The sequence below is a fragment of the Wallemia ichthyophaga genome (assembly GCF_000400465.1).
Source record: "Wallemia ichthyophaga EXF-994 unplaced genomic scaffold scaffold16, whole genome shotgun sequence".
NCBI lineage: Eukaryota > Fungi > Basidiomycota > Wallemiomycetes > Wallemiales > Wallemiaceae > Wallemia > Wallemia ichthyophaga.
Genome location: NW_008806289.1, coordinates 44564 through 72322, shown reverse-complemented (window position 1 = coordinate 72322; position 27759 = coordinate 44564). Strand labels below are relative to the sequence as shown.

The following is a 27759-nucleotide window of genomic DNA, read 5'->3' as shown; positions in this document are numbered from 1 at the left end:
AATAATTTTCATGGTCGTTGTTGTTCAAAACGATGAAAATAAAGATTGGGGTTTCGAACAAACGAGCGTATATTTGGAATGTATGGGATATTGCTAGGCTTAGAGTGGAGTACCATATATCAGGAATACTTGTAGGCACACTGCCAGGGATACAGCAGCAGAATGTATTCCTTGGGCCACCACTGCTTTTACTACCAGAAGAAGCCTGGGTATTGGTTGAGCAAGGCGTGGCTCAGTTTGTGGATTTAAATGATGCTAGATTGCCTACTAATGATGAGATCAATCACTATCACCAACACAAACTTCATCAAATTGAACTGGAAGCACAAGAGACAAAGGCTAGGAATTCCAAAGAGCCAGTGCTTTCTGATAAAGATGTCCAAAGGCGTCAACAGAAGAGAGAAGAGAGAGCTGCTGCTAAATCTAAAGCTGGTTTCATGTTTGAGACAGATTCAACTTTCACTCAGTCTTCACCAATTCCAGTTGATGAGAAGAAATCGAGGTTACCAAATACTTTTACTATCACAGTACCCGCTACTTCAGAATACACGTTCGATAACGATAATCTAATCTACTCTGACTTAGATAGCGCTAGAAGTGCAAATGTTTGGACATACCCAGAAACACCCCTTGAACTAAACAAGTGCAGAGTTTTCAAAGATCTCTGGCAAAGAGGTATGTTCATGGGTGATGGTATTCGTTTCGGTGGTCATTTACTCGTTTATCCCGGTGATCCTCTTCGTTATCACAGTCATTTCACTGTCACCGTCTTAGAAAGCATGTCCTCCTCAATTAAGCCCATCGACATTGTCGCTTTGGGTCGTTTAGGCACTACTGTTAAAAAAGTTCACCTTCTAGCTTCTTACAACGACAAGACTAACAAAGTCGATTATATTTCCTTAGAATGGGCTGGTTTCGGTACTTGATTGCCTTATTTCCTTTGCCTCAGTTTATATAGATATATACATAATTCCTTATGATAAATTTGATAATACACCAACAAACTCCTTGGGTGAGCTTATATCTGTTCCACCATAAGTTACCTTCTTTTGCGTTTGTTGAGGGCGCGTCGCCCACTCCACAAGGTTGGCATGTTCCACCAGAGAAGCACCACCAACGACAAATACCAACGACTCATCGAAGCTCTGCTTGTGGCCACCCTGCTGTCTTGGTTTCTGCCCATATGTCGACCTCGACTGCTTTGGATCGAAATAGAGGTAATCGTCTACGTCCTGACTAGCTTGTGATGAGCAGTTGTACGGGTCCATAAGTGCCTCTGTCAGTCTTGTGATAGCCAGCTCCTCTGTGAAAACAAAGTAAGTGGATATCAATCCCACCAATAATCGACCTACTCTTGGCTGGAAGGAAGTTTTTTACTCCTGAGAGTATATTGTCAAATCCTACACCACCTTCACGCAATCTGTCGGTGAGCTATGAAATGTTAGTTGTTGACCATTTATCAAAATTCTACCTACTCTGTTACTTATCGAACTAAATCCTTTAAATAAATCACTACCACCATTAGTAGGAGCAGCAGCAACGGTCGACGCAGCAGCAGTAAGTGAAGTCATTCTGCTCACTTGGCGAGCTCTATTTCATCTTGTAAGAGATAAATTTCGTAAAACCTCCAACCCACTGCTTAATATAAGAAAATGGTTTCAAATCGATACCCTTATCAGCCAAGTACCTCTCCAACTCAGCAACATCAGCCGAATTAGGAGAAGGAACTGAAAGATACCAAATGATAATCAATCTAAGTTTATCATCAGGAGTAGCCCCATCGACTTCTTTCAATACGTCAAGGATTTGATTTTTAGACTGATTGTGTAAAGTTCAGATGACAATTTGGTCAATAAAACGCCCTCACCTGTCTGGCTGCAACTTCCTCAGTCTGGAAAAGGGTATCGAGCCCTCTAGTCTTGATAGCAGTGAGCAATGATGTAGCGATATTCATATGCGAGTCCAACGTAGTCTTCCTCGCAGTCAACTCCGGTAAGGCGGTGATAGCGCTCTTAAGATTAGCAGCATTTGAAGAAAAGTCGCTATAGTACGTACGTCAGACCACAGTTTCACCTATATTGAGCAACCCACACTTGACTAATATCTTTCACATCAGATACTCCAGTCGACTTGGTAATCTCACTTGCGTCATATTTGTACTTGGTAAGCTCAGCGTCGATCTCCTCTGCGACTTGTGGGAAAGGGTTTGGAGCATTTTTAGACCAGAAAAAATCCTTATAGTCGAGATCGTATGACTTTTTCGACAATTTTCCATTTTCTGGCGTCTCTACTTTGACTCTGTTGAGCTTCAGGTCGAGTACATCACCAATAAGTGCCTGGTATGTCCAGCTGTGCGAGAACATTGGTATGAGATCGAGGGTCCTATCGAACAGAATAAGCAGGGGTCTCTGAAGAGATCTATCTTCATTGAAAAGACTAGAATTGCGCGTAGAGAGGAGATGATCCCTCAAACGTTCATCTAGCTTACGGGCTACCATTTCCGACGCATTACCGCGCGGACATCTGATAATGGGTACAGACCCAACAGTACCGAGAACGCTGAACAAGCTCTGCGAAATCCTGTCGACTTCCGCTTCTATAATCTCCTCTGAGGAAGACGGATGGTTGAGAATCTGAAACGAAGGTGTGGAAGAGGAAGGGAGAAGAGAGAATAGAGTGGGTGATAAAACTACGTAGTCTAAGTATTGATCATAAACCTGCTTTACTAAATCCTCTCTCCCCGTTTGGGCGATTGAGCTGGCGAGTTGCTCAAGAAGATGTTTGGGTATATGTGACGTGAAATTGATGTAGAATGATTCGTAGAGCGAGTTGCCGACATCTGCAGCGATACGCTTCATGTTATCCACCGATGGCTCTACAAAGTAAATGGCAGGAACATCACTCATTTGAGGTCTTTCGTTGTGGAGGAATCTGGACACTGTGAGCGTGCGTGTATGTGTTATAAGTGAATCCTCACGCATGTAGTGTCACGCCCTGTTCCCTAAGATCCTGTACTTTAACGGCGGTGCTGAGGACATCCTTAGATACGCCATCAAGCACCAACACCTTCCACACTAAATCACTCGTTTTCTTATTATCGTTGAAATTCAAAATATTTTCAATATTCTTCCTCTGGCGATCTCGCAACGACATGAAGATGATGATGGTTTGGATACAAGAGACAAAGCCTAAGCAACTGGCTCATATCCTGAATATGCAGCTGCCATGCTCTCTGGTATGTGATACATATTGCTGTAGTTGTAATTATACGTCTGGTCATGTAATCTCCATACTTGTTTTCTGACGTAAGGGTTTGATTTACTTTGAGGATGTTGAGCTGTGTAGAATTCCTTGGACGTTTGTATTTCTGTTGTACCAACTATATCATAGCTTCTTTGATCGTTCACACTAAATTTAAGCTCCCCTTTAACCACTTCTCCCGCGTTTACTGCTAATGGTTCCCTAAAAAGCAGTCGCGTAGCTTGCCAATGAGTACGTGGAGCTGTTGGACCTGTAGAAAGATATAAATCCAATCCACCTGCTTGTGTTGCTTTGAAATGCAGGTCAAACCATCCACCAATTCCATGCAAAAGTGCCGTTCGTGTGATTTGCCAGGTGAATGGTATAGTGAATGAGGTTAGATCGTTCATCGAGCATGTATAAAAGTCTATGAGGTGATTGTTTGTAGTGTTTGCGATAAGTTGGTTTGGTGGGAACATTCCAACGACGGGTTGACCTGTCTTGGGGTTAGTTGGACAGCCTCAAACACCCTGGTAAACCCACTAAAAGCTTCTTCATTTGCAGCGTCTTGCAAAACACTCAAATCAACGCCGAGAAAGTTAGTTTGCTGGAAAAATCCACTTTTCTGTGCTGTCTCAGTGTATAAGGCGTCATCAGTGAATGGGGCAAGTTCAATTGTTCCTGAAGTGGGCATGTTAAGATGTATTCAAGCTAAGCCATCTTGTTTCACCAACCTGACGAAGGGAACATGGATCCACCGGGCTTAAGGAATTTATCGCGTGCCTCGATGAAAGACTCAATCATACGTTCATGAACGAGGAGAACACCGATTGGTTCACTGACGATAGTATCAACCTTTTTGGGTATCGAATGGCTAGTAGCAGCATCTTCTATCTTAGCTATGGGTGAATTAGTGTGTGTAAATTTTTCACTACCCAAAACAAACATTTAACAACTTTAATTTTATCCTTGAGGAAGGCATTCTTGCCACCATTATCAGCTTCATCGACAATCAGCTGCAATTTCGATGCGATATCTGAAGCTTCGCAAGCGTAAACGGTTTTAGCACCTGCCTGAGCGCTGAAGAAGGAGAGAATGCCGGAGCCAGCACCGACGTCGAGTACATCCTTTCCCAAGAAAGCCGTTTGAGAGTTACCAAGGATGCTTTGCTGATAAACACCAGTACGAGCAGAATCCATGAGCATATTAGCCTGGTTAACGAGTGCGGCGTAGTAAGCAAAGTAAGGGGTATCCTTGCCGTGGTCTGGGTGCTCTAGGTTATCTGCCATATGGAAAATATTTAAATCGCGTTGGACGTCACTCTCTAACGCACACAGCCATGTCGACAGCCACAGAAGCCCAGAAAAACCTTCTTTACAGGCACAGATTGGCACACGAACTATCGGAACTCTGCCCTGAATACTCTGGATACTCCCACTTGCTCTTCCGCGCCGGCGTGGAGAAGTCAGAGCAATCCATCCCCAAACAACACAGTGAGCTGTATCCGCACTGTCCAAAGTGCGGCAGCATGCGTCGATCTGTTACTACGTCCACCCGCTCTAGACGCTCTATCGCATCCGCCAAGAAGAAGCTTAGAAGAAAGCAAAGGAAGGCGCAAGAGCACGGCGAACAAGGTTCCAAGGAAGGCGATATAATCAGGAACTACATCATAGCTCATTGCCTCACTTGCCATTTCGTTTACAGCTTGCCAGGCTCCTCTGTCTCCAACATCCGCGATTACGAGTCGCGCAAGCGGAAATATCTCAGTGATTTGACTTACGATCCTTCAATCATATTGGAGGAGATGAGCTCTGGTGGCTCGGCTTCTTCAAGTAGGGCAGCCTCACCTATGCCTGTGTCTCAGCAGTCACATGAGTCACAACCACAGACAAATACCAGCAACAAGAAAAGGAAGAAAGGCAAACATCCTTCAAGTCTACAAGAACTTCTAGCTCGAAACAAGGTTCGCGAAATGGACAAAAACAGCAAGAGCAATACCAATAGCAATAGCAGCTCGCAACCTAATACACCCAGCTCCGGTTTGGGTGCTTTTTTATCATCCTACGACTGACTTTGTATCTTCTTCTCCGGGTACCTGTAACATATTAGCATTGTATTGTAATCCTAGCACCTCATACACACCTTGCATTCAACCTGCTTGCGAGATCATTGTCATGTACAACATCCTTCCCTATCTGATTTCCTAATGTGAGCCAACCATCACGTCCGTTGTGCCGCCGACCGAACAACTCCACTTTGCGACCTGAAGGGCAGCACCTCTCGATCATACCATAAAGTTCGTCTGGTTTCCGACTCGTTTCGCGTACTGTTTATTATATCAAAGTTCAATTCAAGTGCTCTAAAGACCATTACCCACCCTCGCTAACTATCACATCGCAATCTATGCCTTTGTTCAACCACTCAGGCCAACGGACGACACCATCTTCGGACACTTTGATACCGACCAGACAATGCTCTTTAGTGTGATTAAGCCAGTGTCCTGTACGACCTGTGCGTATCAGACGCTGAAGTTGGTTGATCTTCACCCAGGCTATTTCCTCGACCTGGAGTTTTTTCATCAGATGCCAACCGTTTAAAAGATTATACAAACTCTTTTGAAGCTGTCAATGTTTGTCAGTTAGAGACAACAACACATTAAATTCACCAACCCCCAAATTGAAAGACATTCTCTGCCCAAATCCATAGCACGGCCTGTGACCCAGAGAAAGATAAGCGTACCTTCTTCTGAGAGTGTTGACATAGGCATTTTACGCATTTCATCATCTGTAAGAGTACCATAGGGTAAACTCATATGTATATCCCAAGGAGGGTCGGCCACAATAATTTGAAACTTGCCGAGGGTGTTGTAATCGAATGATCTGAGATCGCAATTGAGATATTGGGCGGGAAATCTCTTGTTATTGAGCAACTTATCCAAATCTGATCTGTAATTGAGAGATTCACCATCAACTAGATCAGTATAGCGACTTTTAGTTGGAGGAGTAGGCTGCTCCAGCTCAAAATGCAAATATCTGCAAGTACGGTCTAATCTGGGGCTGTTGAGCTTTGTAGCTTGAAAAGCGTTTGAGAGGGAAGGAGGGGTGTTGTTGTAGAAAGGGTAGCAAGTGTTAAGATAAGAGCAGTGACCGAATGAATGATCAGAGTATGGCTTGAGAATAGGTTGAAAGTGTACGCTAGTACATTCCAAGGTACAGTCAGATCTGGTCGTGTTAGGACAAATTTGGATAAAATTTTCATCAGGAATGATAGAACGGGCGTAGGAAGAGTACAGCGATGGTTTCTGTGGGGAAAAAGGAGTATAAGATGTTGAAGGGAGGCTTAAACGGAGGTTTGATAGAGAATCGGTGATTAGGTCATAATGATTGAAAGAAAGGTTGAGGGATGGATAGTGAAAAATAAGGAGCCTGAGAAGCTGGTTTGGATCAGTGATGTCATTATGGCTTATCAATTCAAGAATGGCAGATTCCATCGTGAGTGAGTGGTCGGGTGGTGATGGGTCGAGAAGGCGGAAGGGTGTATTAAGAATTGAAATATAATTATAAAAACATAAAAACACGGAAATATTAAAATATAAAACTAAAGAAATACTTGCTCCCACCTCACACCTCACACCTCAACAACCACAATGACCATTCTAAGCGCAGCCATCTCAACGAAATCAGGAAAGCGTGGGTTTGTATTGGGATATTAAGACATTTCTCAAAAACACACATAGCCATCATATCCCGTCAATACATGCAATTGACAAGATCTAGAGTAGAAGGCTTACTCAATACGTTCCCAAAGTTAATTCCCTTAGGCAGCCAGCATACTACAGTTGAAATTGAAAACATAAGATTTGTGTATCAGCCACTAGATGAGCTCTATCTGGTGCTGATCACAAACAAGGGTTCAAATATACTCCAGGACATTGAATCTTTATCTTTATTTAGCAGGATAACTATCGATATCATTAAGCAGCACACCCAGGAGTCTGTTATTAATAACGCTTTCGATTTGTTGGTCGCTTGGGATGAAATTATTGCGTTTGGATACAGAGACAACAACAACATACACCAAATTAAATCTTTGTTGGAAATGGAGAGTCACGAGGAAAAGATTCAAGATATTATTGCAAAGAACAAAGAAATGGAGGCTAAGGAGGAGTTGAAGAGACGGGCGAGAGCTTTAGAGATGCAACGTAGGGAAGCTGCAAAAGTTGGTGCACAAACTGGTTTATCTGCTGGCAAGTACTCTTCTTCCTCTGAGCTTAACATTTCACCTTCATTTGATGCACCTTCACCTTCATCCGCATCCGCCGCACCTACACCCCCTTCAACTCAAACATCATCTGGATTCAAGGGCAGTGGAATGAAATTGGGTAAAAAGAAGACAACAATCGATCAGTTTTAACACAATATCAATATACCTTCGATATGAATACAACATTTCTTTAATGCGAAAATTCAGCAAGCACATGTCTCTGTTTGGCCACTTGAGTCAGCCTTATCGAGCTTGATAGCTTGTTGAGGGGATTTAAAGGCCTTTTGCTTAGCTTGTTCAATAGGAAGACGGTTACCAATCTCAACAAAGAGTTGTTCAATACCGCCACCGCTCTTTGCGCTGCAAGTGGTTGAAAATTCGACCTGCATTTCATCAGCCACAGCCTGAGCATCATGAGGAGAGACTTGTTTGGTATCATCAGGGATATCTGATTTGTTGCCTGCGAGGATGATGATAGTATGGGTGTCTGACTGCCTCCGTAGTTCCTCGATCCACTTGACAGCCCTATCGAAGCTATCTTTGGAGTCGAGAGAGTAAACGACGAGAGCAGCGTGTGCGTTTCTGTAGTACATAGGAGCCAAACAAACGAAGCGTTCTTGACCGGCTGTGTCCCTGTAAGACATTATATGAGTGAGTGTGATTATATCAGGGGTGGATCAAGCACCCACCAGATTTCAAACTTGATAGTATCCTCACCGACTTTCATGTGCTGTGTCAAGAAAGCCGCGCCTATCGTAGATTCCCTATCGTCTGAAAATTGGTTGTTGACGTAGCGCATGACGCTGGTGGAGGCGTGAGAGGATGATAAAGACATGTACATATATATAAACTCACATGGAAGATTTCCCTACAGCTGATTCCCCCAGCAAAACTAACTTAAAATTTAGTGTTTTCGGTGATGGCATTTGGGCAAGTACGTTGCACAGGTTGGTTCTCAACTACCATTTTAAAATTCAAAAAATTTAATTTAAATGCCAGCAGATAGATCCAAGCACGTACACCACCCGCTTCCGCAAAATCCAGCTTCATTCGACGGCGATCCCGAGCAGCACAGCCAGCCTCATGAACGCGTACAGCGTGTTAAGCCTTGTAGAACTCTCTTCGTCCGTAATATCGCCTACGAAGCAGATTCAGCGCTTATACGCACCCCTTTTGAATCTTACGGCGAGCTCGCTAACTTCTTTGACCTGATAAAGAGGCGCGGTATGTGCTTCATCACTTATTTCGACGTCCGCGCCGCTGAGTCTGCTTTCAATGCAATGCAGGGCTCCCATATTGGTGGTCGCCCCCTAGACGTCCATTACAGTCTCCCACAGGCTGACGAGACTTCACAGCCCTGTGACCGCGGTAAACACCAAGGCACGCTGTCTGTTTGGTTAGAGTCTTGCACTGAGCCAATCAACGACTCGGCGCTGTCTGATCTGTTTGAACAATATGGCCAAGTCAAAGATATCAGAGATTATGACGATAGAAGTGATAGCCGCTATGTTGAATTCTTCGACGAGAGGTCTGCCCTTGCTGCTTTTGATAATCTGAATATGAAACCTTGGCTCGATGGCACGCTGAACCTCTACTTTGAATGGGATTGTCCAATGGTCTCCGCCCCTAAGAAATCTGGTGGTTATGCTGATAAAATGGGTGCTGAGCATTTGGTGAACAACCCTCCTAGGGATTTCTCTGCGGCTGCGCTCAATGAGTCTGCTAGCAAGTCTGCAGCTAAAAGATCGAGACGCGGAGGTCAGCGTCGGTCGAAAAATCGTCGCGGCGACAGTATAAGTGATGGTCCTGGTGTTTCTGGTGTTTCTGGTACTCCGAGTGCTCCGAGTGCTCCCCGCAGCTACGGCCACAATAGCAATGAGAGCAATGTCCGCAACGCGTATTCGAATCGTGAGTGAGCGAGAGAAGATTGTCAGTGCGTCACCTAACAACATTTCAGGTCAAATCAGTCGACCACCACAGCCACAGCAGCATTATGGTGGATATCTACCCGCTACTCTCTCCTCTACTCCTGCTCCTTATAATGCTGCAAATGCATATGGCACAACACTAGACACTTCCCGCTTAGCAGATGCGCAGCGTGTACAAGCTTTGCTCAGCTCGCTGAATCCGTCGACGCTGAACATGAACATGAACGTGAATCCGAGTGTGGGAGGAGCGGCAGTGGGCGCAGGAGCAGGAGCAGGAGCAGGAGCGATGCAAATGCCGACGCACGCACCCGCACCCGCGCACACTGCACACACTGCACCACCTATGATGCCTACGCCGCCATTCATGCAGCCCACGCAACCGCCATACTATGCGAGTCAATCACCCCCACTCGGCATGCAACCGCACCCCCATCCACATACACACGCACATACACATACACCTCACGCTCCCCAACCGCCACAACCACAACCACAGCAACAACAAAGCAGCCTCCCACCAAACATAATGAGTATCTTGCAGGCAGCGAGCAGTAACGTGAGCGGTAGTGGTAGTGGAAGTGTGGGCGGGTATGCGCCAGCCCCAGTAGGAGCAGGAGCAGGAGCAATGCCAGGAATGGGAATAGGAATGGGTGGGGGTGCTGGAGCGGGCTACCAGAGTGCACAGCCAAATGCACCTCAGCAACCCATGTACAACGGTTATCAGACAATGCAACCCGTTTCTTCCGTACCGGGTATGTCGACAGCGGGAAGAGATCCACGTATACAGCAGCGGCAGCCAGTGCAACCAGTGCAACCGGTGCAGCAGCAATCAATACATCAACAGCAACCAGTACAACCACAGCAAGCACCCTCAGAAGCACCACCTAACCCACAATCAGTTCAAGCGTTGCTTTCGATGCTGAATAGCCAGTGAGACATGTACGCATATACGCATATAAGCAAAACAAAGGATGTAATAATAAACTAATGCGATTATTTACTTTTTTTGTTATTTCTCTGTGCTTCTTTCTGTGTGTTTTGTGCTGTGTGCTATTTCTATGTCCATGACAGCTTCGTGGATGTTTGGAATTTGTGAAAAATGTAATTGACACATGCTACACATACTTAAATGGATATCAGTAGCAATTACAATAACTTTTACAAAAACATCACACTATTCTTAGTGATCTACCAAATTCGGCCATCTAACACGCGTTTTAATATCACATACCGAATTCGGAGCGGACATTGAAAATTTCGGAGACAGCTGCCATACTATAAAAAGAAGTACGTGCATTTCCTTCATACGTTAACCGCGACACTCACAAGGCAGGAAAACAATACCAAGTAAAATGAAGTTCATCAGCACAATCTCTGTAGCCATTCTCGCACTCACTTCAACTGTCCTCGCTTGGGATAGATCTCAACTTAAGTGCGGTCCAGAAGGTTTCCCTACCGAATACACCCTCTTCAACAGCAACCAAAAGAACTTTACCCCAGAACAACAAGCCATCGCTCAAAGACACTGGGATGACGCATACGGATGTGAAGCAAAGAATGCTGCATTAGACGCAGCTGGTTTGTAAGAAATTGTTGGATGATATCATTTAACCACGTAAGTTTGTTCGCCATGTCAGGCATGTAACTGCTCATCTGACATACATCTCAGCGGAATAAACGGATATATTATACTCTATTGGAATTACATAATATCTATAATACACCCTGCTGTCAACTTAAATAAATCTCAGTTAAATATGTTAAATGTCCTTGTGAATGTTTAAATGCCCACTTGAATGCTCGTTGCGGATGTCTCTATTATGTCTTAGCTATTGCTCATCACTCTGCTCACGCCACTGATCACAAATGCGATGAAGATTTACGCTTTTCAAATGACTGATAGTAATCCCCCTTCTTCAACTCAGGCCTAAGCGATAGATTAGATTGTCTAAACGCCGCAGACTTCCTGAAATCAACAACGTTTGGATTGTGCATTGATGGTGGCGATGCGAGGGGTATTGAACTCATTGGACTCATCATCGGACCCATCATTGGGGTCACCATTGGATGATTTCCTGGCACTTGCGGATAACCCATCATGGGATTGTATGGTGCAAAGACGCCTGGTGTGGATGTAGCAGTTGCCTCTTCACCTCCCAACGTAGCATCTCCACTGAAAGAAACCCTCTTCTTCAACTTGCTGGCTTCAGCTGAAGATGATTCATTCGTTGAGGATGTACCGCTGGAAAAATTCTCGGAGGAAGTCACTTTACCACCCGATGACGATTGGTTTTTTCCTCTACCTGCTCCGTACTGCTCGCACAACGTCGCATAAGCTTCCATAATCCACATGGCATCGTTGCCCGTGTTTCCTAGACTTGGCGCTTGGTATGGTACTTTGAGTGTGTCGAGTATTGATCTGAGTGGGTATACACCCATTGTTGTATATATCATCTGGTGCAGCTGGCCGACGTCTATCATGACGACATTTGAAGGCACATTCAACTTCCATTTCTTGAATGCTTCCTGTATACCATGACCAACAATGACGAGATTGTTCAATTCAGTCGAGGTCTCAGGCGAAGACAAGCTGCTAATAACGGACTCCAACAAGTTCCTCACGCTGTCTTTGTAAATTGATTTAGTTTTTCCAAAGATGAAAGGCTTGTGATTATCAGTCACTCCGCCTGGGTTGCGGACTTTGTAGTGTGCGCGTCGATAGTTGTCCTCAGGTATCGGCGGCCAGTGAACGTCTTCTCTGCCTGCTAAAAAGGAAGCTCTGCAGATAGCATAGCCGAATTCAAGAATATTTACGGGAACGTTCTCCCACCATTCAACATCTAGAGCAAGAAAGGTATGCTTCTTACTCAACCACAGCGAAGTTGACTCTTTTGGTGAATGCTTGCGGATGCGATTGCGAATGATTTGAGTAATGTGGCTGTCAAATGAGCGATACAATAGGCTGTGTAGGAGTGTGAGTGTGGTGTAAAACAATAAACATACAAAAACCCACCGATAGGTCGCGTAATCGGATATATACTTTATATTGCCTGGTTTGAAATCTTTATGTGGAACAACTTGAGTTACATGTTTTGGTGGTCTTATTCTATCGCTATTGTAACGCTTTGAAAGGCATTTGAAGTAGTTCTGTACAACTTTTTCTTCAACGCATATGTGCCCTTGCAGTTTGTTATCAATAATGACAAAAGCCTGCCAACCAGCGCTTGGAACAGGATTAGCGAGTGACTGCTTTGGCTGTAACTGCTTAAAGCTTTGTAGAAATGCATCGAGTGACCTGAAATGCTGCCCATACCCTTTATCGAGAAGACTAGATTCTTCTTCTTCTTCGTAGCTTAATAGCGTTGTCGTGTATAAGTCTTTCAAATCTATCATGCTCATCGTTCTTTTGTAAGACTTTGATAGCCAAATTGCCTCCACTTCAGCCCCTTCAACAGCCGATTCCGTAAAAGTGAAGAGGTACGTCGGGGGCAGTGCATGACTTGAAACTGTCACTGATTTCAAATTTAGAGTGACAAATCTTACTAGCACATGTAATTCTGAATACTCCGCTCCTTTCACTTTTGGTATTTAAAACCCATTACCGGATTTAGATAGATTGGCTGGGATTGGTGGCTAGTGTGGATAGTGTGGCTAGTGTGCCTCAAATCATGGATGTGGCTGAGACAAGATTATATAGTTTAAAAAGTATCCATGAATCCAAATTATAAGAAGAGAACTAAAAGTGGAAAGATAAGACAAAAAGGGAAATAGTTGAGCGTGATGGGGGAAATAAGACGGGGTTGGTTTACATACCACGTGCTTCGAGAGACTTTCTCATCTTGGATTGGAAATCGACGACGTTCTCTGGTGCAAGGATGGTGTAGTGTGCGCCCTTAGCATCGATGAAAACAGGCTCAGTTCTAGTGAAATCCTTCCATGGGGTCAACTTCTTCTCGTACCACTCTTGACGCGTCTTGGCAACAGCGGCCAGTGGATCCGCAATGAAGACGTTAATGTTCGACACTGTTCCTGTTGGCTCATATCCTCTAGCCAGAGCTTGAAGATTTTCAGCAATAGAACCCCAGTTGAGCAGCTTAGAAGCTGTCAACTCCAACTCTTGCAGACGAGCTGGTGGTGCAATAGCCACTATGTGCTCTACGACTTGCTCCGGAGTGTACTTGTGCATCTCTGGTGAAATCTCATGAGCGTAGTCCTCTGTCATCAAGCCGAGGAAGTAGGACAGGTTGAGAACGACCTGAGAAAATAGTTAGTAGGTGTAGATGACTTTCTTCTTTCCACTCACCTCAACTCTGTCGAGCTGCTGCATACGTTCCTTGATGTGTGGAGGAAGGTTGAAACATCCAAACCAACCAATCTCCTTGTTCTTTGCTTCAAGCTTCTTGCAGATCTCGAATCCGAGACATGCACCGTATGAGTATCCAGCGATACAGTATGGTCCATCTGGGTTTGTTCTCTCAATACCAGCCATGTAAGCATCCGTGAGGGTGTTCATGTCCGTGAATGGCGTTTCACCTGGGTTGAAACCTCTAGCGCGAAGAGCGTACACCGGTCTGTCGGTAATGTACTTGGCGAGGTTCAAGAAGACCAATACTTCACCAACACCTGGGTGGATAAGGAAAAGAGGAGGCTTGGAACCCTTAAGCTGGAGTGGAACAATTGGATCGTAGATATCATCAGCATTGTCAGGAACTTCACCGAATTGAGTGCGCAAGTATCTGTCCAAGTATGGCGCAAGTGTAGCAGGAGTTGGGTTGCGAAGGACAGTGATGAGAGGAAGCTCCTCTGTCAATCCGAGGTACTTCTCAAGTATGTTTTTGTATCTAACCAATTCAAGCGATGAGCCACCGAAAGTGAAGAAGTTGTCGTGACGACCAATGAACTTGTAGTCGAGGCCGAGAGTCTCAGCCATAGCAGCTGCAGCCTTGCGCTCAAAGTCTGTTTCAGGTGGAACGAGTTGAGTGCGGCGGAGTTCCTCAAGAGCTAACTTTTGTTCAGCTTCATACTTGACAAATGCACCAGCATCGTAAGCCTTCAATACCTTGTTGCGCGAGATCTTACCGAGAGAAGACTTGCCGCCGAATGCTTCAGTAGGTAATGCGAGAATACGGTATGGGCGGTGAGCGCAGTACATGACGACTCTGTCGGCGATCGCCTCGACAACATCCTTCAAACCATTGACATCCTTGCTCACGTCAAATGATGGAGCGAAGAAGATAAGAATGTCTTCCGTAGCGTGACCTTCTGGACGGTATGGCACTGCGGCGATCCATGATGGGAGCATACCTTCGATACCAGCGTTTTCGAGCATGTATTCAATCTCTGAACTGAAGTACTTGACGCCGTTGGTGATGATAGAGTCCTTGTCACGACCAGCCAAGACACAGCCAGATGATGACATGTATGCTCTGTCTCCAGTTCTGGACCAACCGTCAGGAGTGAAGTTCTCTCTTGTCGCTTTCTCATTGCGGTAATACTTGCGGAAGACGACTGGGCCGGCGATCTGCAGCTCACCTGTTTGACCATCAGCTACTGCCTTTGAGGTCTCTGGGTCAACGATTCTCATCTCGATGCCGTTCATTGGTAATCCAACTGCAGCATAAGCTCTTGAGTCGCGGATCTCCTGTGATGGGAACGTCTTGTTGAAAATAGACCCGGCACATGTTTCAGTCTGTCCAAACCCTGGGACGATCAGGTCCTTTGGTGCACCCATTGGAGCGAGTACTTGCTCGATAAGAGTAGCACACATCTTAGTAGACGAGGCCTCACCACCAGATGTAATCTTCTTGAGCGATGAAAGGTCGTACTTGGAGCGCAGATCAGCATTGTGTTTGAGCTCTCTGTTGAATGAGTCGAGCAGGGCAGATAAAAAGAAGTTTGGTGAGAAGTTGAAGTTGATGCGTTGATCGTTAATAATTTGGAGGAAGTCGAGTGGGTTGGTGAGGAGAGCTGCGCCAGGAACATGGTACTGGTCAGCACCGAGGTACATTGAAGTGAGGTGACACTCGGTCAAGTTGGCTACGTGATCAAAGTTGATCCACTGATAGATATTAGTATGCTTTTGTTCTATTCAACATCCCACTCACGTTAAGAAACTTTGTCTCAGATGTGAGACCAAGTGCTTGAGATTTTCCCCTGACAGCAGCTTGGATAGCTTCGTGGCGCATTTCGACAGCTTTAGCGTTACCAGTAGATCCGGAAGTCAGCATCAAACAAGCCAAATCCTTTGTTGAATTAATGTCTGAGTCTTGCAAAACCTTTCCGTTGGCTCTTGCAAGTATGTCTTCTGGTGAGTAGATCTCAGAGGTATCCTTAATGGAATCCAAATGAGCGTGAAGCTCTGAAGATGCAATTATGCGTGGGTCAAGAAGGTTCTTCAAATGGCTCAAGTGAGCTTCGACTTGCTTAGGATCATTGGTGAGCGGAGTGAGGATGGTTGGTACTAATCCGACGAGTACAGCAGCCCAATAGTGTAAAGCATAAGCTTCGTGTGAGGACATCTAATTTTGTTATCAGTATTAATATTGCCACCGAATGAATGAATCACTCACATAGAGTAGAACAATGTCATTATACTTGAAGCCGGCGCTCTTGTAACCGGCAGCGATATTTAAGGCTTGAGTGTAGAGGCTGGCGTAGGATGTAAAGCTAGGCTTAGTCTTTGCAGCACCTGGGTAAAAGTACAGTCCACGGGTGTGGTTGTCTGATTGGGACTTGAGGAGATTAATGATGCTTGACATATTAGAAATGTAAGTTGATTGTAAGGAAGAAACAAGCTGGGATCGACGACTTAAATATATATTTTTGCGGAATGAGTTATTCTCGGCGTGTTCACCGTCAACGAGTCTTAAACATATGGAATGTATCGAGCACGGGAATGTAAATTGCCAATTAAGGTAATTTATCGCCGGGAATGAAGATTGTCAGCGTCATTATATTCATAACGTACCCCTTAATAGCAGCCGATTTATATAGCCTTTGTTAGGGCATTTCATTAAGATTTTCACTATCGGCATTTCAATAAAGTAGCCTGTGTGATGAACAATCGAGGATTCCAGACAACATTCAGGGATAGCCTAGATGATTGTAAGACGGTGATTAATTTGTAATTATCTTCATCTCGCCTGCCAAAGCCGTCCTCAATCACATTTCTAGTGGGCATGTCAAAATATAAATAGTACTTGAATGCATATGAGTAATGTATTCAATATTTAATGACATTCTTGTTCCATAAGTGTGGCATATCATGCTGAAAATTCCATTTACATTCCTAGAGCAACATTCATAGCTTGTTGTGATTGTGTGTGTGCTATCTGATAGGCTCTGCCGCAATCTTTAACATTAATACACTCGCCGATATAATCGATTACCCCATTTAATATCAATTCTGCTGCCATATTCGGCTAGATTAGATTGCTGCCTAAATCCCAAATAGGTAAGTGTTATTAAAACCTCCACTTGAACTTAATTTTCAAGTGGCGTTAGAAGTGGGAGAGATGCCGGAGCGAATATGAGTTACATAATTAGGTCACCAAAAGGCCATTGCGGGATTACGAGCCGACTACGATTCGGTTACCAATCGGCAATCGGGCGTCGTTGAATTGATACCGTCAAGTAAAATGACAGCATTACGAGAGATAACCATTGGCGATAAAGCGCCATTCAATTCAATCCACGCAAAGTGTGTCGAGTTGGATATCGATACGGAGTACGTTGAAATCCACGCATACAGCTGGTGCCTTCGATTTAAGCAAAAAGGACGTGAAATAGCCTCAGTGACTGTAGGACTGGTAGATGACGAGAAAATGAGAACAATTGATTACAGAGACGAGCTTATTTGGCGTAGTTTACATGTACACTTAGATGAGTACAGAATTGTTCAATTTTCTCCAATAGAAATGCGTAGAGAGAAAGGACCAAGAATTTCGCTTCTAGGCAACAAATTCAGAAGTTCAGACACACCCAGTCTTGTAGCTGCTGAGGTTGTTGACGGTGCACAATCGGGCTTGTTCCGCCAATCACAGCTACCCAAAATACGCATTTACGACGAGAGCGTGACTGGCGTGGAGTGTTTTATAATGTACACTTCCTCACGGTTTCACCAGCAGAAAGTCTGGGATAAGGTGATTGATCCCATCGCCAAAGAGCACAAATTGTCGCACATCAACAGAAAAGCTGTTAATGACTTTGTACCAGCTATTGGATGTTGACGTTGATGTTGATCTTCGTAATTGCATGCATGTATAATTAGACACAGCTTCATCCCGCAGATTTCCACCACTTGACAACGCCAGAATCACCACCGCTGGCAAAGGCAGAGCCTGACAGTCCACTAACACCCAAAGGTCTCCAGCTCAACGACCACACCTCATCCTCTTGCGCCATCTTTGCGACTGATGCTCGCTGACCAATGTCAAACAGACGAATAGAGTGATCTGTTGAAGCTGATGCGAGTAGCCTTGAGTCCGGTGCAGCTGATACGGCAGTCACTGAGCTCTCGTGTGCATTTGAGAAGGAAAAGACAGCACCAGAACCAGTCGAAGCGCGGAGATCAACTGCAGAGATGAGTCTATCGTCACTTGAGGTGTAGAGGATGGAGGAGTCAGGAGAGAAAGAAATAGAGCGTACAGGTTTAGAGTGTGTAGTGAGTACCCTAACGAGTGAGCCAGATTTAGTATCAAAGACGTATGTTTGGCCGGATTGAGCGCCAGCTACACACCAGGCACCGTTGGGGCTGTATTCCAAGGATAAGATGAAAGCAGGTTTGCCCATGTCGTATGTGCCCAAAAAGGTACCGAAATCGGGATCTTCGGAGGATTGTGGGTGAATATTTGCACTGTGTATCGATAGCTTGGAGTCAAGTTTAGCGGGGGAAGTAGTGTAGTGATCGAGGGTTATTGGGTGGATAGCGGACTTCCAAATACCTGGATGGCTAGTGGAAGCAGAAAGATGAGCATCGGCGAGTGAGACCACAGAGGTTGTGCCGTCAATGGAGGAAACCAAAGCGCGTTGAGGGCATTCCGGGTGGGGAGTGGTAGACAAAGAGGAAATAGAGAGATGAGAAATATCAAGACGCGCTTTATGCTCGGCAGTAGATCCATCCCAGAGGTTCAAAAAGCCGTCATTTGAAGCGGATAAAACGGCATTGGCAGTCCAGCGAGTGTGCCAAACAGCGTCCACTATATAAGTTATAAAATTTGAGCAAAAGTCATTAAAATCAGCCAACTCACGGTGTTGATTGGGTGAATTTGAGGAATCAGCGCACGAGAGGAATTGAGTGGACTGTAGCTGTCTGTTAGGAAATATAAGGTTATTTATTATATTTGTACCATTTGGTTGAAATGAAAGGCTTGTTCGCTGCGATCATGATGCTATCAACGAATTCTTTCACAGTGGGGAAGCTTGGTGGGTGTTTGAGTATAATAAAGGGCTTAGCTGATAATGTATTACAGACGCTGGAATGGTTTGTAGTCTAACCCCGCTCCCACCCGTCTAACCAGCTCACCAGGCAATTCTCATCGGGGAGAGAGCCTCTTTGATAGAATTTCCATCGATTCTACTCCCAGCTGGCGTTACCACTGGGTCAATTGTTAATATCGCCGTTAACAGAAACCAACTCGCAGAGAAGGAGCACGCTGAAGCATTTTGGGACTTACAAAAGAAAATACTCAACACTTACGGCATAGACTCTCCAAAATCTCCAGTTTTACGCGTTAGAAATACAACTCAAACTTCAGTTACGCTCGAATGGGATGATTTGGATCTGGCTACGTCATCCCTCAGGTCCCTAGACTTGCTTAGGAATGGCCAAAGACTGTGCGCTATTTCCAACCCTAACAACAAGACTTACAAGATTTCTGGCTTATCACTCAACTCTGAATACTCGTTCCAACTCATCATGAGAACTTCCGCAGGTGTCTATCCTTCCGAACTGGTTAAAGTTAAGACACACTCTATAACCGACACTACTGGTATTAGAGTCGCTATTGGCGCTATATCCGACGAGAAGCTCCTCGAGTCCTCCAAATCCGCAATCGATGAAATGGGCGCTGAATCTGACGATAAAGTCACCGTTGACACAACTCACTTTGTCTGCTCAAAACCTGGCCCTTACAACCTACCTGAATACCAGAAAGCTGTCCAGTTGTCTATACCTATTGTTCAACCACAATGGCTCCTAGCTTGTCATAGGGAAAAGAAGTAAGCCAACTCCTACCCACGCAATCTACCTAACATACTCCCCAGAATGGTCAACATTAGCTCATTTTACCTGGGCGGTCCTATGCCAAATATCAAGTTCGAAAGCAGGTCATCTTACAATCTATCTCAGTCTGGAAACCCCGATCACCAAGATAGAGCAGCAGAGGCTGGAACTAGTGACCAGGTTGATAATTTTGAACAACCCCAATCACAAGAAATACAAGAACAAGATGCAGAACACACAAAGCAAGCGGAAGAAACGGTAGAAGATGCTCGTTACACCACTCCACCACGCCAAACCCAAATTTCACCAACTGAACCAGAAGGCGGTGCCGTTGAGGGTATACCGACATCGAATGAAGATGATCAAGACACAAAAACAAAAAACGCAGTTAGGAAGGAGATAGAGGATGCTGAAAAACAGGCCACTGATGCCGCTTATGGACACGAAGATGAAGATGTCGCCGGAAGGGAAGGAAGAGATGATATGCGAACATTTAGTTTCCCGCGCGTCACAGCCGTGCCTGAGAACGAGATGAGACCGTCATCCACTCCACCAGACATTCGTATCATCAACGAAGATGGCCAGGAGCAGGTTTTGGCTGAAGGTTTGACTGATTATGGATATGGTGAGGAGATTGATTTGAATGAGGGGGAGTATGAGCATGAGCGCAATGGTGATGGTGATGATAGTGCTAGTGATAGTCAAGAATAAACCACTTCAACCCAATCCAATCCAAACTGACAAATGAATCTACCAATACCACACTCTAACCCCACTAAGATGCTGTTTTGTAATCGTAACTCTACAACATATACAAATATGTACAAAAAGGAAGAAAAATCGTAGGCCTTTCACGTGTTCGTCTGTAAATTGACTTGAATGGACAGCGTTAGAATTACACATTCCCAATAAATTGATAGATTAGTGTGTGTACCAGCCCAGACATGACTTGAGGCGATTCATGAGTGTAAGCCTGCATGAGAGAAGCAGTACCGAAAGCGACTAGCAATTCAGGACCAAAAGGGAAATGCGGAACCCACTTCTTGCGTCTCATAGTCATCCAGGCGCTTTCCATAGCTTTAGGGAGAACATACATAGCGAGTTCTGAGCGACGTTTGCTTTCTTCTACACCCAACGAGGCGCATGTGAGAAAACCTCCAAACCATAGCGACTGCTTTGAGATAAGAAACTTGGCCAGCCACTCCGGAAGTCTTTCTCTGTGTTTACGGTATACTGCATGCTTACCACTGAACCAGGTATGGTAGATAACGACGAAAGTCGCAAGGAATGCAGACGATCTGAAACTAGACATGGTCGTCCGAAGTACGGCTTCGCCGGGATCTTGTTTGAATTGGTTGCGTTTGAACGTAAGAGCGGGTATGAAATGCAACGAGGCGTATACGGGTAGAATGTCGAGAAAAATCATGTAGAAGCGCTCAATGGCCATGGAGAAAATTCCCTCGATCCACGGATTGAGGACTGCTGGTGGAATGTAGGGAAGTAGCGCGTTACTGACATTGCTAAAGTTACCGAAACTTTCACCATTTTCACTGCGCGCGTTTTGGACCATTTTTAACAACCTAAGTCGGTTTTTCGGAGTTGGGTTCTGCTCTGTGCGTGAGCCGCGTCGATGCCTCACCCATTTCACAAACCCTCTGCGACAAAGATGTTAGGGGCGTCTGTGCATCGTACCTGCCCGTTCTGACGAGCTGCCTGTGCATTGGGATAGCCTCTGGGGGGACTTTTGAAGCGTGTTGTATCCTAGACACAGACATTGGTGAGAAGTGGGAACGTGCTCTCGGTAAAAAGACCCACCAATCATTGTATGCTTTCGGTATAGTATCCGGTGACATGATCCACGCATACATGATCTGTCCACATGCCAGTCCGAAGATGAGAAACTCACCATGGGGGATACTGATCCAGTTCCGAGCCTTGCACGATCTATACATACCCTGAAGACCACTTAGAATGTGGTGTGAGAGGGTAGTTTGCGACTAGCTATATCGACAACCCACCGAACAGTGAGCTGCTGGCCTAGCGCCAATCTGTTGCCGCGGGTCTCCGCTAATGAGCCGAGCGAGGAGACAGCACCAGCGACCCAGGCATGCCAACGTTTATGCTCGCCATCCTTCATCCTGAGTGCGTGGTGCGTAAAGCGCCACAACCAGACGAAACTTTCATGTCTTAGAATGTAATGCGATGGTCTTGGACTGTGACTCACATGCCGAACTGAAGACCAAAGCGAATAGGCTCCAGAGTGAGTAGAGATTTGCGGAGAAGAGCTCCAGTGACCTTCCTCGCTTTCACCAGCGAAACCAAAGCGAGGACGACGTTAAGCATCGAGCGCATACCGAAAGTGAGCATAAAAGTACGTGCAGCGCCTCTTGTAGCGAAAACGATAAGTCTTTCGAAATCTTCGGGTCTCCTCGGCTGACAAGGGAAGTGAAATGGTTGGGGATGATAAGTCAGTGGGGATGGCATATGACGTCACTTACTTTCTGGTTCTTGGGTCTCCAGACGCTGCTGAGAACGTTGCGCTGTAGGGAATCGCGGTGTTTTGTATCATTGCTGAGTTTATAGAGCGTATCGAATGAGAATGTCTTCTTGAGTTGCTCCGCTTGTTCAGTGATATTCGGGGTTGCTGGCTCAGTGAAGGACAGGAAATCGTCTTGGTCAACACCACTGAAGCGCACGCTTATCCTTTTCCGAGATTTTCCCGAGTTCATGGCTGTCACTGAGAAACCGTGATGAGCACGACGAGCATCACATCGGGATCAATAGACTTGGACGAGGAGCCGCCATTCAAATATACAAAGATCGGCGCTGATGTAGCCAGCTCAACGCTTAAGGACACTGCCTCCGTTCTGCGCTGCTGCGAAGAGTTTATTGTGGGTTAAGTGAGGTACACACGCGGCACGATTTAACGTTTATATAAGGCACTCGGCACCCACTCCGGATACCTCCATTTGCTATCTCACTCGGGTCATCGCATAAAGGCATTCAAACCACACTCAGCCTCAATAATGGACATTTCACTCGATACGCGACACTCGTTTATCGCAACTGCAAGCGTTGATGGTCAGGTATTCATCTCCTCTATCTACGCTACAGAACGGTACTATTTTGACAACAAGCGGCCAATGCGTTGTGTCGCACTCGATCCACATTTCGCTACAAACTCATCGCGCGCGTTCATAGCAGGCGGAATGAATGGCCGACTCACGCTCAACGAGAAAGGCTGGCTGGGTCATCGCCAGACTGATTTGCAGCCCCTCGACAAAGATGATGGGCCGGTGTATAACTGTATCTGGCACTCCAACTTGTTAGTCTGGTCTAATGACTCTGGAGTGCGGTTGTACGATATACAACACATGAAACTCGTTGCTTTCATTCCTAAACTCGATATGTCCCCGCGACCAGATGTTTCGAGGGTCTCACTCAGTTTCATCGATAAACACACACTCGTTATTGGTTGGGGGAGTATTATACGATTGGTTAAAATTAGGTCTAGACGCTTACTTCCTTTGCACGCATACGAACATCCTCAACTCCAGGCTGAGATTCACTCCTCATTCGAAATGGACGCCATGATCTCATCCGTCCTCCCTTTCGATAAGGCTCTGCTGGTGCTGGCGTGGCTCGAGCCTGATGGCGCCTTACTCAACGATGAAAGCGTGCAGGATAAGCATGCACAGCGGAAACGAGCATCTAAGAGACCCGAGCTGAGAGTACTCTCGTTGGATGGCGAGGAAGATGAAGAGGATAGACTTCCAATACACAACTTCTATCTGTATGGTTGCAACGACTACAAATTAGTGCCATCCCTTTTCCCTACCCGCAACGGTCTCAAAAGCGGTTTCTATTTCATGTCACCACGCGATGTCGTCAGGGTGGAGGCTAGAGATGAGATAGATCACGTGAATTGGTTGATCGACGGTAAAAAACATGGTGAGGCGCTCGAAGCAGCGTCGAAACTTACCATCGAGCATCCTTTCAATCTCGATCAACTTGGTCAAACTTATTTACAGTCTTTGCTGGTAGACGGTTGCTATGATGAGGCTGCGTCTAAAGCACCAGATATTTTCAAACAGAATGTCGCCGCTTGGCAGGATTTCTTCTACGCTTATGCGAATGATGAAAAACTTGATGTGAGTGGGAGGGTGTTTGGAGATAAATTGGCTGATTGGTTTATTTGACAGCAAATTATACCAGTTATACCCAAAAAGGAGCCTCAATTAGACGAGCAAGTGTATGCTTTAATACTCCATCACCTTCTGCATTCCAATACACAGGTGAGACAGAATAATCGGTTTCACATACCCTAATACGTACTACGGTAGGGTTTTTACACAGCTATAAAAGAATGGCCTGCATCAATCTACGACGTAAGCAGCATGATAACGGTAGTGCAGAATGAGTTGGACAATCTACATGAGCACGAGCATGAGCGTGAGCATTACGTGAAAATCAAATTACTTGAGTCGCTAGCAGAATTGTGAGTGTGGTAATAGTATCACTCGAGGTGTTAAACCCCCTTCTAACACCATACCACACTTAGATACCTGCACAACCGCCAACCTGGCAAAGTGGTGCCAATCTATCTTTCGCTAGAAAAATACGAGGTGTTTGAACTGATAAAGCAATACAGTCTGTGGACAGATGCGCAATACCAAGCGCTCGAGCTGGTCCGCTTCGACGAAGGGCTGGCGTTGTCGCAGTCAAAGACGCACCCACAGTCACAATCGCAGTCACAATGGACCGGGGATGGTAGAGGAACTATAATAAAGATGCTGGTTGATCACACGTACTCTATACAGGTAGATATGGATGTGTGGGGTGTCACTTGATCTAACCCTCCTTGCCTACCAGATCAACACGGTTGTCGAGCAGCTGAAGCATGAGAGCAGATATCTGTACCTCTATCTGGATGCACTGCATCAAGTCGATAGCACACTCGTGGAACCTTACGCCGATACGATGGTTGAGCTGTATGCGGAACATAACCTCGATAAGCTGGAGGGGTATTTGCGCACGAGTGTGCGATATAATCTAGAAAAGGTGAGCTGGGTTGGGTTTTTGGCGCATTCATCGACTAAAAAACCCACACTATAGGCATATCAAGTATGCGAAAAGAGAGATTACGTACATGAGATGGTATTCATACTCGGCCGGATGGGATCGAATAAGCTAGCGCTGAGTTTGATAATAGAGAGACTGGGTGATGTGAAGAGGGTGAGTTGGCGGAGTTATTGAGAGAATATTGATCTTACCCACAAACCAACCAGGCCATAGCATTCGCTAAGGAGCAGAATGACAACGATTTATGGGAAGATGTGTTGGTGTATTCGGAGAGCAGGCCATTGTTTATTCGCGCACTGCTCGAGAATGTGGGTCCGGAGATTGATCCAGTGAGGTTGATACGCCGGATCAAGAATGGCTTGTCGATACCAGGGTTGAAGGAGGCGTTGATCAAGATACTGCAGGATTTTCAATTGCAGGTGAGCTGAGAGATACTAGCCTGAAACCCACTAAGCACACATCAGATATCACTTCTTGAAGGGTGCCAAAGTGTGGTCCACGGGGATTGCAAGCGTGGGCTAGACGAGCTGCTATCGAGACAGGCTAGGGGGATGTTAGGTGGACGTGAGTGGGTATTTAATAGCTGGGTGCTGCTAAACTCCCCTACAGCCAACACTCAGTGCACAGACTCGCGGGAAAAGGCATTCGATGGCTCAGAGCCTGCGTTAGTGTATGGGGATGGCAGGGTGTGCAAAGTATCTTGGCTTCTCGGTGAGGAGACGGAGAGAGGTGCACACGGGGCGAGACTGGGAAGCGTGGACCAGAAGCTGGCGTATAAGCTGAGGCTGGAGCAACAGCACAAGTAGATGTATTACAGATGAAATACAAATATTTTTATAAATTTCAAATCTTCAAAATTTGAAGTTGGGAAGAAGGCGCCGGCTGATATTGTGGGTTTCTAGCGTACACTTAACATATAAGGATGGTACGCAGAAGAAATAAAATAAATCCCAGGCTAACGATATCGCCACGCAGGTCCAAGTCAAAGTGCGTGTGGCTCGTGCTGCTCAGCAGATTTTCTAACTCGATTGATAGGCTCACGAGCTTCAAAACAAGAACAAGGTGTGTAATAGTGTTTAGGCGTATAAAACCAACTCACATATCCCAGACCGACCTCCTCAACCAGCTCCACGAGTTGAAGGGCGAGCTCGTTCAACTTAGAGTCGCAAAGGTCGCTGGTGGCTCAGCAAGCAAGTTGACCAAGATGTGAGTCTACGGGATTACAGCGTATATCCCTCTAAACACCCACAGCCACTCTGTCCGCAAGTCTGTCGCTCGCGTCCTCACCGTCATCAACCAAAAGCAACGCCAACACGTCGCTGAGGCTTACAAGGGTAAGCGTATCCCTCTCGACATGCGCCACAAGAAGACTCGCGCTATCAGACGCCAACTCACTCCAAAGGAGAAGTCTGCAAAGACCACCCGTCAACACAAGCGCGATGTCCACTTTGGCCGTCGTAAGTTCGCCGTCAAGGCTTAAGATGGGTGTAACGTTGTATGCATGATACTTATTTGGTTGATTCCTTTGCCATTTCCTTTGATATTTGGTTTGATGTGAGAATTTTCACTCCTCCCATTTCCAGCTCTCTTTTCCATCCTGAATGCTTGTCCACTGACGCTGTCGCATCCTCAATCACCGTTACTGGATACTGTGTCAATTGCGCAGCGGATATCGCCGTCGCTTTCACGCAATAATCCCCAGCCAAGCCACATACGTATATCGATTCCGTGGTGCTAGCTTCAACCAACCCTTTAACATCGTGCGATGAGGCTTGGAACGCAGAGTAAGCATCTCTGTCAACCTCACATCCTTTGTCTACGTAGTGTATGTTGAGTTGTGAGCTGCTAAGCGTGTCTTGTATTGCGCTGTGCAGTAAACACCCTCTACTCCCAACAATACAATGGTCTGGCCATAAATCTTGCTGGGTTCCATTCAACGCAATAGTACTGAATGGCTGCTTGTTGTGTGTGGATGCGAATGATATGTGCTTGGGTGGATGACAGTCCTGTGAGGGCATAAGATATTATAACATTATAGCAACCTCACTAACTCTACTAACTATTACAGCCCTCCAATCACCGCGTTTTATTAGTTTCTGAATAGCTGTGAGGTATGAGTATTTACATTATCCCTCAAACTCGTAAACACACTCGGTATTATCTCGTTAGCCTTCTCGACAGCCAATGAGCCATCAATAAAGTCGTACTGTGTGGATTTTGAATACGAATCTTATCCACCCACGCCACTCAAACACACCTGCAAGTCTACAATTATCAATGTAGCCATCAAAGAATCAAGTTCAATTCAACAAATATTCTTTAAGCTTTAGAAGCGCCCTATATCTATGACTAATCTTGTTTTTGTCTTCTTTTGTCATTTCTGCGTATCTGTCGAGTTATTTAGTGTGGCGTAATTCAGTGAGACATTCTGCTTACGTCTTTCCACCACCTTCATCAGGCTGGAAGATAGGATCCCAGCCAAAAGCCGTATCACCGCGTGGTTGCACGATGTTTCCATAGGTTTTACCCTGGAATATGACAGGATCGGTGTTTGAATCGGGCGAGTATGCAAAGGTACAGACAGCATGTGCTTTGTTGTTATTGAAACCATGTAAAAGAGTATTGAGACCAGTCAAACCCAAACTACCCAAGAACCACTTTATGTAGGGTCCTGGCAGGTTGTTTAGACCATCAAAGCATAACGCTGTATCTTCAATTAGAACTGGTCCTTGTACATGATTCCTAGCTGTGATACACTTTTGTGTTGCTATTTCTTCAACAGATGCACCTTGATACTCGGGTAAATCCAAGTCTTTATTGATTAATGGAACGCTATTACATAAGATCTGTGAGACTTCCAACAGCTTGTTCTTATTTGAAGTTATAAATGCTGATTTGTTTTCAAATTTTGAAGCCTTTGCCTATAATCATGCTTACAGATTTCCTTCATATTGATTTGCACTAGCGAGTAGAATGGATCTAAATCCGAGTGTGAGGTGGAGTGCAAGTGTAAAATTGCATTAA

At 45.4% G+C, this 27759-nt stretch overlaps 16 protein-coding genes across 16 annotated transcripts; 7 read left to right on the top strand and 9 right to left on the bottom strand.

The window, feature by feature from the left end:
• Positions 1-32: 32 nt before the first annotated feature.
• J056_001515 (tRNA-splicing endonuclease subunit Sen34) lies at positions 33-926 on the top strand (the record flags this gene model as incomplete). The annotated part of the gene is made up of 1 exon (XM_009271143.1): positions 33-926. One exon carries the CDS (start codon positions 33-35, stop codon positions 924-926), a length of 894 nt encoding a protein of 297 aa, XP_009269418.1.
• A 48-nt stretch (positions 927-974) lies between these two features.
• J056_001514 (Protein sly1) lies at positions 975-3153 on the bottom strand (the record flags this gene model as incomplete). Its single annotated transcript, XM_009271142.1, has 7 exons — positions 975-1303; positions 1353-1431; positions 1476-1590; positions 1637-1818; positions 1868-2042; positions 2092-2931; positions 2978-3153. The coding sequence occupies 7 exons, from the start codon at positions 3151-3153 to the stop codon at positions 975-977; spliced, it is 1896 nt and encodes a 631-aa protein (XP_009269417.1).
• A 35-nt stretch (positions 3154-3188) lies between these two features.
• J056_001513 (putative histone-arginine methyltransferase CARM1) lies at positions 3189-4529 on the bottom strand (the record flags this gene model as incomplete). The annotated part of the gene is made up of 4 exons (XM_009271141.1): positions 3189-3736; positions 3784-3921; positions 3975-4139; positions 4187-4529. 4 exons carry the CDS (start codon positions 4527-4529, stop codon positions 3189-3191), a joined length of 1194 nt encoding a protein of 397 aa, XP_009269416.1.
• A 50-nt stretch (positions 4530-4579) lies between these two features.
• Positions 4580-5311, top strand: J056_001512 (uncharacterized protein; the record flags this gene model as incomplete). The annotated part of the gene is made up of 1 exon (XM_009271140.1): positions 4580-5311. One exon carries the CDS (start codon positions 4580-4582, stop codon positions 5309-5311), a length of 732 nt encoding a protein of 243 aa, XP_009269415.1.
• A 61-nt stretch (positions 5312-5372) lies between these two features.
• Positions 5373-6730, bottom strand: J056_001511 (N6-adenosine-methyltransferase 70 kDa subunit; the record flags this gene model as incomplete). The annotated part of the gene is made up of 4 exons (XM_009271139.1): positions 5373-5566; positions 5618-5804; positions 5852-5861; positions 5910-6730. 4 exons carry the CDS (start codon positions 6728-6730, stop codon positions 5373-5375), a joined length of 1212 nt encoding a protein of 403 aa, XP_009269414.1.
• Positions 6731-6886: 156 nt separating this feature from the next.
• Positions 6887-7653, top strand: J056_001510 (Coatomer subunit delta; the record flags this gene model as incomplete). The annotated part of the gene is made up of 2 exons (XM_009271138.1): positions 6887-6929; positions 6977-7653. 2 exons carry the CDS (start codon positions 6887-6889, stop codon positions 7651-7653), a joined length of 720 nt encoding a protein of 239 aa, XP_009269413.1.
• Positions 7654-7706: 53 nt separating this feature from the next.
• J056_001509 (Ras-related protein Rab-5A) lies at positions 7707-8429 on the bottom strand (the record flags this gene model as incomplete). The annotated part of the gene is made up of 3 exons (XM_009271137.1): positions 7707-8136; positions 8193-8306; positions 8359-8429. 3 exons carry the CDS (start codon positions 8427-8429, stop codon positions 7707-7709), a joined length of 615 nt encoding a protein of 204 aa, XP_009269412.1.
• Positions 8430-8495: 66 nt separating this feature from the next.
• Positions 8496-11017, top strand: J056_001508 (Protein MEI2-like 2; the record flags this gene model as incomplete). The annotated part of the gene is made up of 3 exons (XM_009271136.1): positions 8496-9411; positions 9461-10361; positions 10765-11017. The coding sequence occupies 3 exons, from the start codon at positions 8496-8498 to the stop codon at positions 11015-11017; spliced, it is 2070 nt and encodes a 689-aa protein (XP_009269411.1).
• Positions 11018-11291: 274 nt separating this feature from the next.
• J056_001507 (Polyketide synthase PksJ) lies at positions 11292-16189 on the bottom strand (the record flags this gene model as incomplete). Its single annotated transcript, XM_009271135.1, has 6 exons — positions 11292-12393; positions 12445-12943; positions 13245-13686; positions 13735-15489; positions 15536-15949; positions 16001-16189. 6 exons carry the CDS (start codon positions 16187-16189, stop codon positions 11292-11294), a joined length of 4401 nt encoding a protein of 1466 aa, XP_009269410.1.
• Positions 16190-17068: 879 nt separating this feature from the next.
• On the top strand, positions 17069-17659 carry J056_001506 (uncharacterized protein; the record flags this gene model as incomplete). Its single annotated transcript, XM_009271134.1, has 2 exons — positions 17069-17503; positions 17555-17659. 2 exons carry the CDS (start codon positions 17069-17071, stop codon positions 17657-17659), a joined length of 540 nt encoding a protein of 179 aa, XP_009269409.1.
• Positions 17660-17708: 49 nt separating this feature from the next.
• On the bottom strand, positions 17709-18816 carry J056_001505 (WD repeat-containing protein 61; the record flags this gene model as incomplete). Its single annotated transcript, XM_009271133.1, has 3 exons — positions 17709-18628; positions 18676-18731; positions 18779-18816. The coding sequence occupies 3 exons, from the start codon at positions 18814-18816 to the stop codon at positions 17709-17711; spliced, it is 1014 nt and encodes a 337-aa protein (XP_009269408.1).
• A 74-nt stretch (positions 18817-18890) lies between these two features.
• On the top strand, positions 18891-20364 carry J056_001504 (Chitin biosynthesis protein CHS5; the record flags this gene model as incomplete). The annotated part of the gene is made up of 3 exons (XM_009271132.1): positions 18891-18912; positions 18950-19649; positions 19695-20364. The coding sequence occupies 3 exons, from the start codon at positions 18891-18893 to the stop codon at positions 20362-20364; spliced, it is 1392 nt and encodes a 463-aa protein (XP_009269407.1).
• Positions 20365-20548: 184 nt separating this feature from the next.
• Positions 20549-22382, bottom strand: J056_001503 (uncharacterized protein; the record flags this gene model as incomplete). Its single annotated transcript, XM_009271131.1, has 6 exons — positions 20549-21259; positions 21306-21414; positions 21469-21618; positions 21672-21830; positions 21878-22086; positions 22152-22382. 6 exons carry the CDS (start codon positions 22380-22382, stop codon positions 20549-20551), a joined length of 1569 nt encoding a protein of 522 aa, XP_009269406.1.
• A 21-nt stretch (positions 22383-22403) lies between these two features.
• On the top strand, positions 22404-26215 carry J056_001502 (Vacuolar protein sorting-associated protein 41-like protein; the record flags this gene model as incomplete). Its single annotated transcript, XM_009271130.1, has 14 exons — positions 22404-22544; positions 22593-23804; positions 23856-23948; positions 23997-24151; positions 24215-24473; positions 24526-24714; positions 24769-24888; positions 24942-25154; positions 25200-25299; positions 25345-25490; positions 25711-25722; positions 25771-25797; positions 25844-25941; positions 25987-26215. 14 exons carry the CDS (start codon positions 22404-22406, stop codon positions 26213-26215), a joined length of 2994 nt encoding a protein of 997 aa, XP_009269405.1.
• A 28-nt stretch (positions 26216-26243) lies between these two features.
• Positions 26244-27022, bottom strand: J056_001501 (Nicotinamidase; the record flags this gene model as incomplete). Its single annotated transcript, XM_009271129.1, has 4 exons — positions 26244-26741; positions 26787-26839; positions 26887-26941; positions 26993-27022. 4 exons carry the CDS (start codon positions 27020-27022, stop codon positions 26244-26246), a joined length of 636 nt encoding a protein of 211 aa, XP_009269404.1.
• A 145-nt stretch (positions 27023-27167) lies between these two features.
• On the bottom strand, positions 27168-27685 carry J056_001500 (Inosine triphosphate pyrophosphatase; the record flags this gene model as incomplete). The annotated part of the gene is made up of 2 exons (XM_009271128.1): positions 27168-27625; positions 27673-27685. The coding sequence occupies 2 exons, from the start codon at positions 27683-27685 to the stop codon at positions 27168-27170; spliced, it is 471 nt and encodes a 156-aa protein (XP_009269403.1).
• Positions 27686-27759: the final 74 nt, after the last annotated feature.